At 42.4% G+C, this 10,000-nt stretch overlaps 2 protein-coding genes across 2 annotated transcripts in view; both read left to right on the forward strand.

Annotated features, from left to right (window-relative positions):
- Window positions 1-3,152, forward strand: part of cltcl1 (clathrin, heavy chain-like 1) — a 46,376-nt gene extending 43,224 nt beyond the window's left edge. Inside the window, exons 33-34 of the mRNA XM_076270069.1 lie at window positions 905-980; window positions 1,477-3,152. Of these exons, the coding sequence (XP_076126184.1) occupies window positions 905-980; window positions 1,477-1,598 (198 nt within the window). The 3' untranslated portion in view covers window positions 1,599-3,152. The remainder of the gene's footprint in view (window positions 1-904; window positions 981-1,476) is intronic.
- A 1,184-nt stretch (window positions 3,153-4,336) lies between these two features.
- LOC143106931 (tricarboxylate transport protein B, mitochondrial) overlaps window positions 4,337-10,000 on the forward strand; it is a 21,868-nt gene continuing 16,204 nt past the window's right edge. Inside the window, exon 1 of the mRNA XM_076271427.1 lies at window positions 4,337-4,631. Within this exon, the coding sequence (XP_076127542.1) occupies window positions 4,520-4,631 (112 nt within the window). The 5' untranslated portion in view covers window positions 4,337-4,519. The remainder of the gene's footprint in view (window positions 4,632-10,000) is intronic.

The raw sequence follows: 10,000 nt of genomic DNA on the forward strand, positions 1-10,000 counted from the left end.
TGGAGAATAATGATGTCATTGACCCCCCCACAGGTCACCAGAGGTCAGACACGAAATGGCTCCACGTCTGAAATTCAACCATAAAGTGTCTAGATTATATGTGGAAAAATGGCATGCTTTAGTCATAAAATGCACAACTGTTATGCTTATCAGCTTATGAATATCAACTATCAACATGATATAAAAGCACATGTCAGCGCAGAAGTGGAGGGCATATGGTTAAAGGGATGGTGAGGTGGCCATGGTCAACCAGCTCTTTTGGTCTTGGAGCACCATGGAGACACCAGTGAAACATCTAGGCCCACCACACATACAGCAGGCACCTACAGTACACCCACCTCTTCTGATGGGTCGATTACTTTAGATTCCTTTGTTTCTGATACAACCCTGCACAGTGCACCACCGCTGAATCCTTATGCTGCTGCCTTGTAGAATACGATTCAGTTCTATTTTTGTCAGCGTCGCTCAGTAAAAATCCATTGTTTATTGAATGCTTGTCAATTGGATATTTCTGCACTGATGTGCGTGGCAAGTGACCGTGCACTCATGTCATACTCTGCCAAATCTCTGCAAAATCTAGTTAAGATTTCCCGAGGTCGAGAAAACTGCTATTTTGTGTAGCGCACGTATGAAGTGCATCTAACAGAACACGTTGCCTGAACAAAACATTTTAGCTCTGCTTACAATCAGAGATGGGATTCTCTTCACAGACTTCAGTCTAAATCGGTTTGTGTATTTAGAGTATTTCTTTTTTCCAGGCAAATCTGAAGCCAGTAAATGCTGATGTTTTTCATGACTGAATGAGCACAGAGTTTGACTCCCTGCATTTGACTTTGACCACATAGTCTGACCTCGTTGTGAGCTTTTAGTGTGACCCTCACACTTCCTGTCTCTTCTCTGATAGGTGGATAAGCTAGAGGAGGCAGAGAGCCTGAGAACTAAAGAGGAAGAGGTGCAGGAGCCTGCCCCCATGGTCTATGGTGAGTGTGTGTGTGTGTGTGTGTGTGTGTGAGTGCTGTGAGTGTGTGTGTGTGTGTGTGTGTGTGTGTGTGTGTGTGAGTGATGTCTGTGTGAGTGTTGTGTGTGTGTGTGTGTGTGTGTGTGTGTGTGTGTGTGTGTGAGTGCTGTGTGGGTGAGTGCTGTGTGTGTGTATGTGTGCGTGTGTGTGTGCACGCGTACACACACTCAAACACAGACAGAGACATACAGACACACACACACACACACACACACACACACACACACACACACACACATACACATATTTTGTCTGTTATCTGGAGAGTATGAGAATAACTATACAGCATGGAATAGGTAACACAAACTAGTACAGAAGTTTTTATATTTTATGCTTATCTCTACAAATGTGAACAAATGGAGGAGATGCACTGTATGTAGGAAGTGAAAATACTGCACATAACACCCATGCCCATGTCTCCATGCACTCTCTTTACCACTCGTCATGTGTGTCCACAGGTCAACAGCTGATGCTTACTGCTGGCCCCACTCCGATAGTCCCTCAGCCTGGTTACCCTGGCTACGGTTACACCGCGCCGGGATATGCCGCGCCCGCCTACGGGTTCAATGTGCAGCCGTAAACCCCACCCTTTTACCCATCATACCCCTCCCACCCCCCTTGCGCTGTGAATCCTGGGAAATGTATGCCTGTGAGATACCTCTGGATCCTCAACCCCTGCTCACCTTACAGCATGAAGACCACTGCAGCAGCCCAGCAGCAGCAACAGCAGAAGAGCCGGTGCAGAACCCACACCGAACACTAGAGGCCGCTGTAGCATATATCCCACCTTACCTTGTGTACACACACTTGTGTATCACTATCCACTGTCAGATAGCAGCTTTCTAAGAAAGAGAGAGAAAAAGACATTATATTTTTAGAAGAAAAAAAAGAGAAAAACTAAAAAGTAAAGAGAGTTTTACATAGCACTGCTCATAGTCATCGACTGCATGGACATCAGACGGCAGTCGCCACGACAACACGGGAGCGTTGGCACGGAAACGCATGCATGCATTTGGAGAGTCGCTGTAGATGCTCTCCCTCTGACTACTCTGTGGCCCGGCGTCTGTCCCATGTCTCTCGTCTTTCTACCTGTTGCCTCATTTGAAAGTCTTTAACGTATCTCCTGTACTAAACACTGGGTCTGGAAACGCATGGCACCAGAGAAAACGTGTACCAGACACAATGGAAGAAAGACATTGACAATCACAGATCTTTGTGTGTCTCTCCCCCTCAGTGGCAGGAAGTGGGTTCATCATGACCCGGAAGTGGATTGGGGCAGAGGACAGCGAGGAAGAGGAAGATTGCTGCTGGATTGGAGGAAAGATTGTGTGTTTACAGCAATACATTTGTGTTGTTATTTTGTTTTTATTTTTGTTTGTTTGTTTATTTTCTTTGCCTGCATGTGCTAGTGCTTCATGAGGGAGTTACAACGCAACTAGAGCACAAACCCACAGATGTAGTGCTGAATTAGAAACCTCAAACAACCCTCTATCTCAGATATGTACAAGCTCATCTCAGCGGTGGAGAAAGAAGAAACCAACATTCTATGGTACTCATACTTATTTAAACAAACAAACAAGCAAATCAACATATTCCCATGTATCGTTTCTGTGGAGGATGTTCTGATGACATCATTGAATAGAATGGAATGAAGTACAATTACATACATGGAAATATAGTAATAATAGTAGTAATAATAATAACAACAACAACAATAATAATAATTATTATTATTAAAATAGTATTATGTTGGTACCCCTAATTAGTATCCATGTATGCTCAGTATCATTGTCATAAGTGTATGTCATAGTCTTACAAACATATTACCTTTTTATAGAAAAAAGTCAAAGTACAAAAACAAACAGACAGACGAACACGAAGGCCAAGACACATGGTGTATTGAAGCAATCTTTTTGGGTTGCTAGGTTACACGGGAGAATGGGGGGGGGGGCGTTTCTTTCTGCTCATGTGCAGGCTTTGTGTGCGACGGTGTGCGAGTGTTTTTTTTGTGTGGTCTGATCACACACACACACACACACACACACACCAACACACTCAACCACACAGATGCTTATGTCCGTTCCTGCTGTGTTGAATGTCCAGGCGGATGAATAAAGTTTACACTCACTCATGACACATGCTGTCCCTCTTTCTTCTCTTGTCATAGCTCTGTTTAAGGTGGAAAAGGCTGAACAGTACATGTGCACACAGTGCATGTGGTCTCTCACTCTCTATCTATCTCTCTCTCTCATGCAATCATATCTGAACTGTTTGGGAATAGTGTGAAATATTTTACTTGAACCAGGCATACTTAGTCACATCCCAAGTCATGCCAACAGAGAGACAGACTGTTCAGCACATAACAATAATGCTGCAAAGACTCCTTGATACTGACTGATAAATGATCATTCTGTGTCCCTCTATTAACAGGCTATTACATGCACATAATGTGTTACACACAAACATTATGTTGACTTGTTGCCCAAACTGCTGTTCTCATTGTAACTGTACTTTCTCACCATCCATACTGCCAGTTAGTACAGCTATTGGTTTAACTTGGTCTTACCATCTCAGGATCTTACTGTGTTATTCAAGGATTTGCTGCTTGTGCCTAACCTATCTCCAAGTCCAGTCTATATTTCTGCTTGGGCTGTTGATGTTGACACAGACCTTTCACAATGATTCTGACAAAACCTTATCTGGACATATTAAGCACTAGTTTATTGTGCAGGTCTTTGTAAACTGGTTAATTAGAGAATTTCTGAGAATCATAATCATATCTTACTACTGTAAATTGTTTGGAATTCAAACATAACGTAGCCTACATTAGCAATCTTTTCATCCAGGACCAGGAGTCTGTGGCAGAATAGATGTTGTATATCAATGGGACCTTCCTGAATCAATAAAGGATACATACAAATTAAATTATTAAATTATAAAATAAATAATATATTAATAAATAAATACAACCGACTGGGCGTGCATTGTCACGGTTGGCCTGCTGCAAATTCAGTGTTTGGATTTCGCTTTGCAATGACGGACATGGACCTAACCGCCCATGGTTAAAACTTCCACAAGATCCTGAGAAACTAGTCACTTGAGAATGGAGTTTCGTAGAATCGTTTGGCGCGCCAGTCCACCTTAAATAGGTTCATGTCTAGGATGTGACGCCTTTGATAGAGAGACAGAGCAAGAGGCATAGAAAAGGGAGCGATCTGCCCCGCCCTGTTTGTGAAAGGGGACGGCAAAAGCTCGCTGAATCGTGGCGTTTTGCTGTGCCGGATAGGCTGGTCTGCTCTCGCCTGTCAAACGCCTGAACATCCTCCGATCACGGCTGATGTTTCGCCTCCCTCAGTGAAACTGTAGCGCTATTTAAACCGCCCCATCGCCTCACTGTCACATTGTTGCACATCCTGTGAAACTGTTCAAATTTGGGGGCGGACTTGAGCGAACATAGTTTACTTGTAAAACTGACATTTCAGATATTGCGTGAAGTTAAATATGTCTGAAAATGTTAGATTTGTCAGCCCTTTTCGCCGACCTCATGCCTTGGCGGCAGCCGCTCCGGCTGGTAAAGCCAAACTAACGCATCCTGGAAAGGCAATTTTGGCAGGTAAGTTCCGTGATATCTGCTCCTTCCTTTTGCTTATGCGACTCTGGAAAGTAAACACCTGTTTTATGAGCAGGCTTTATGGTAGCCTGTTAACTTTAGAACTGCCATCATGCACCCGTTGTCGCGCTTGGTCCTCAATGAGGTTGGTGTGTAGTCTAGTCTCCCCGACAGACCTATCAACTCGCTTCTTCTCGAGGGTTTTTTGGCTATTGTCAATAGCCTATTGATGAATCAGTCTGATGCGCGTAACTCGTAGTTCGTTGTAACTCAACAGTCAAGTGAAACTCAGGATTAATAGGATGCGGAAAACATACTTCCTCACGCGAAGAATGTTGTAGTGTGAGCGTGTGAAAAACCCTCTGATTAAGCTGGCCATAATGAATTTAACAAGGAAGGGGCAGGCTATGTTTAACATCTTCCTGGAGTTAATAGAACCGTTCCTTTTGTTTGCTAGATTATGAAGGCTTAGCCTACAAAGAAATTAGTTTTAAGTTTGTATTTCTTCGTAATTGTTGATTAGTTGTAACTTCTAACATTTTAAACTCAGAAACAAAATCTTGAATGAATGCAGGCTTGGGCGAACGAGATACAGATTTGACTGTTGCAATATTTGACTGTTGCAGTTGCAACTAGATGTACCGCAGAGCGGTACAAAATATGACCGCCGCCCAGTCCAGCAAATGTTTTCCACAAAAATAAGTCACGCTGAAAGGCATATATGATTCTAACTGTCTCACTGAATTGCATTATGCACACTCAATTCTCACTGGTATGTGCTAGACAACAAGTACCAAAACATGATTAGTTCATAGATTTCACATGTAAAATTAATTTTATACAACCCCACCCCCATCTTGCATGTTCATAATTCTGAGAAATTCTTGAATTGTGTGCATGTGTGCGTGTACATGTTTATGTTTATGTGTGTGTGTGGGTGGGTGTGTGTGCGTGCATGTGCATGTGCTTGTGTGTTTGCCTGTTTATGTGCCTGTGTGTGTGCATGTGCATGCATGCGTATATATGTCTACTGTGTGAATATGTGTCATACGTAGGATTACTGTGAATGTATATGTGTGTGTGTGTATCTGTTTATGCACATGTGTGCATATGAACTGGGTTAACATGACCCCTGGAGGCAAACATACGGAAAAAAATGGTCATCCTAGGCCCTACAGTTCTCAAGATATTCACAGAGAACTGTGTCTGCCCTACCCTCCTTTCGGGGGGTCCAGTCCAGCGGGGGGGCTACAGATCAAAACGAAAAACGACGGTTCCATGCTATCCATGTGGGGTTACATGCCCACCAAGTTTTGTGTACCCCGGTCTTTCAGTGTCCCGGGAATCCTTGTTGGTGTACGTCACTAAATGTACACATACATTATTTTATTGTAAGGCCCCCCATGAACGAAATTACACAAAACTTGGCATGCATTCGGAGGGTGTCATAATGATCCTACACTTTTAATTTTGTGCAGTTTTGACCTTGTCAGCCAGAGATATTGTGATGAAAACACCTAATTTTTTGCTTTTTAATTTTTAACTAGGTGGCGCTATAGATGAAATAAGTGGTAATGGGATGGGTTGACATGCCCCCTTAAGACCAACATACATAAAAAAGGTGGACCTCCTAAGCCCTACGGTTCTCGAGATATTCACAGAAAACTGTCTCCGGCCACCTACAGGCCAGTTGGTGTATAGTAACATAAATTAATTTATTGTGTGGCCCCCCATGAACGGAATTCCACGAAACTTGGCGTGCATACAGAGGGTGTCATAATGATCCTACACTTCCAATTTTGTGCAGTTTTGACTATGTTAGGTCACAGATACCTGCGATTACAACACCTCATTTTTACTTTTTTGTGTTTAACTAGGTGGCGTTATACATGAAATGAGTGGTTATGGAATGGGTTGACATGGCCCCTTGAGATCAACATACAAAAAAAATGGTCCTCCTAAACCCTACGGTTCTCGAGATATTCACAGAAAACTGTGTCTGCCCTACCCTCCTTTCGGGGGGTCCAGTCCAGCGGGGGGGCTACAGATCAAAACGAAAAACGATGGTTCCATGCTATCCATGTGGGGTTACATGCCCACCAAGTTTCGTGTACCCCGGTCTTTCAGTGTCCCGGGAATCATTGATGGAAATTTGGGCATGCGAAAAAAAAAAGAAAAAAAAAAAATCTGACTAAACCTATATGACCGCCGCTTCGCTGCGCGGCGGTCATAATAACATATGACATACTAGCCTACATAGAACAGACAAAGTATTGTGGCAGTGCTCCAATGCCTATAATCTTTTACAATCCCTCCTACTAATAGCCTATGGTAATTATATGCATTGGACCATATTTATGTCTACGAGCTTCCTTGTCATACCAGTTTGGGGAGGTCTTCTCTCGACGTGACAGGCACCATATGGCTCTGTTTGGCTAATTGCAAGTATGCAACATTCCTTCCAGCTCTGTTGGTTCCAGTAATTAGAAAGTTGATTCATAGCTGAGTCTTGGACAGCGAAAGTGGAAAGAGGTTTTTTTTTTTTTTTTTTTTCAACAAATATGGCCACAATAGGCTCTCATAGGCTACATCTTTCTCTCTCTCTCTGTCTCACTCTCTTTCTAGTTCTGGGTCTGAAGCAACCCTGTAGTTAGGCTTCTACATCTTGACAAAGCCACTCAGTCATTATTCAGTTAACCATGCCACCTACCACAGTGAGCTGGTCTGGCTTGTCAGGCTAACAGTGAGCTAGACACAACTGAAATTCAGGTATGAAAGTGAAACTGTCATGTTCATTGTGTCATGTGATTCTCTAATTGATCTGACAAGAATATGTATTGGGCTTTGATTCGGTGCATGAAAGACTTGGATCTTTATCCTACATTATCTTATCCACATCTATTATTTCTACAGTTCTACATTTATTAAATGCCAGTCTAATAGGCTGTGGTAAATGGCTTCTACAGTAGGCCTAATTGTAGTTTTCTGAGTTTTTATTATTATTATTATTATTATTATTATTATTATTACGAACACATAGATATACTGTAACCACACATGCACACACATAATACACACATACATAAGGACATATTATATACAGACTCTCACCATTATTCTTACATTTATTGCTCCCTGCAAGTTTCACTCCAGTGCTTCAAACAGCTGGAAGAGGGCTGGGTATCTCTCTCTCGCTCTCTGCCTCTTTACCTCTTCTGTTCTTCTTCTGTCCTTCTGTTTCTCTCTTCCTTGTGTGTGTGTGTGTGTGAGAGAGAGTGAGTGTGTGTGTGTGAGAGAGTGAGTGTGTGTCTGTGTCTGTGTCTGTGTCTGTCTGTGTTTGAGTCTGTGTACGCGCGCGTTTCTGTGTCTAAATTTAAAAACTGAAATTACCTCTAGATTATGGTGTTGCATTGCTGAAAACAGACTGAGCGGCTGAGCTGCACTTTCTCATTTGAACATTGCTGGAGCAGCTCTGACTTCCCTCCTTGCCTGCCTGCCTGCCTGGCTGGGTAGCTGGGTGGCTGGCTGGGTTCATCCTTCATCCCGCGAAACACACACAGTCATTACACACATGGGCACTACACACAGTCATCACTACACATACAGTTACTACACAGAGGCTCTTAATCTTTAAATTGCCACTGTCAGACTACAAGCTGTGTCCATTGGTGGTATTATGCTTTTTGACCCGGTAATCAGCTAAGTGCATTTTATGTAATGATATTCCCACGGGGAACTCACACACAATAGACAAGAGAGTGAGAGAGGGAGAGATACAAACACACACACACTCATGCACACAGTGAAAATCCTGTGTGGTTGCATTTAATTTATAACGTTAAGGTTAACTTAAGGTTCTAGACACTGTCACCTTCAAGCACTGTTTTATGTTATGGTTAAGGGATTTGGCAGACCAAAGCGACACAGACAAAGCGACACAGACAAAAACAATATAATATTTAAAATTTAACAGGGAACAGATTCCAATGTTGGTCAAACTATATGTCAGTCTGTTTTAAAAGTTCTAAGGTCAGAGTTTATAAATGAAGGCCTATCAGTGAGAAAGATATACGGAAGATGCTAAGATTGTTTCAGTGCACCATGTCAATGGAAAGATTGTTTTCTCGTTTTAGTTTGTTTGTTTGTTTGTTTTGGGGTGGTGACATAGAGGTAATAGTGTGTGCAATATTCCATGTGAATACCTCAAGAACATATGGACACACACACAGTAAAGGACACACCTGAGTGGAACACAATAATAGACCTGGAATGCTACAACCGTAAAATAGCGTTTTCCTGGATAGTGTGCATTTAAACCTGTTTTGACCAGTTAGTCAGGTCGCACGCTCAATCAGTACTCACTCAGACTCACTCACTCTCTCTCTCTCTCTCTCTCTCTCTCTCTCTCTCTCTCACACACACACACACATACACACAAATTCTCTCTCTCAAATTAAAATTAAAAAAATGCTTTATTGGCATGACAAGGTCACTCAGATTGCCAAAGCAATCATTATACAATAAATCTGGACATACACACATACATATCACTCAATTCACTTATTGTCCCTCTGGTTGTGGCATGTTGATACATATTGGGCAGCAAGATATGCCCTATCTCCTCCTAATAGTATCATTTATCTTTTTTTCATATTTCTCTCTCTCTCACACACACGCACACACAAACCCTCCCTCTCTCTCTCTCTCTCTCTCTCTCTCTCTCAACCACACACACACACACGCAGGATGTTTTTTATGCTTCCTCTGGTATTTTTGGCAGCAGAGAGTGGGCCTGAATACGTGCTCTGTCTACACTCTCATAATCTTCGAGTGCAAAGGTAGAGTTTAAATCTCTCTATCCTTCTCTCTCTCTCTCTTTCTCTCTCTCTCTCTCTCTCTTTCTCTCTCTCTCTCACACACACACACACACACACACACACACACACACACACACACACACACATTTATAGGTTCACACATATTACACAAGACTGTAACACTAACGTTGTAACACAATAATGTGCTTGTAGCATAAAGCATACATTAAGGATCGTTGTAACACAGTAATGTGCTTGTAGCATATAGCATACATTAAAGCATAATACCGGAGCTATTTCAACCCAGGGTCTTCCATGTCCTCATGGTCTGGTATCGTCAAATCAGAATGTGCCCGCTGATTTGATGATACCATGGAAGCCATGGAATTTTTAAATAAACTCTCGGTACACTTACTAAGTTATTGATGCTTTGTTTTATGTGTAGGGGCCCTATTCATACTACTGCAGAAGTAATATGCTATTTTAAGCATGATAAGTAGTTAAAAAATGTCCTTTTGGACACGTTTAGCAGCCTGCCCTAAGCACCTCCACTGT

The sequence above is a fragment of the Alosa pseudoharengus genome, unplaced genomic scaffold, assembly GCF_046254945.1.
Source record: "Alosa pseudoharengus isolate Yale_2024_CS ecotype anadromous, Long Island Sound unplaced genomic scaffold, YU_APseudo_1.1 YU_APseudo_1.1_scf_6, whole genome shotgun sequence".
Taxonomy (NCBI): domain Eukaryota; kingdom Metazoa; phylum Chordata; class Actinopteri; order Clupeiformes; family Clupeidae; genus Alosa; species Alosa pseudoharengus.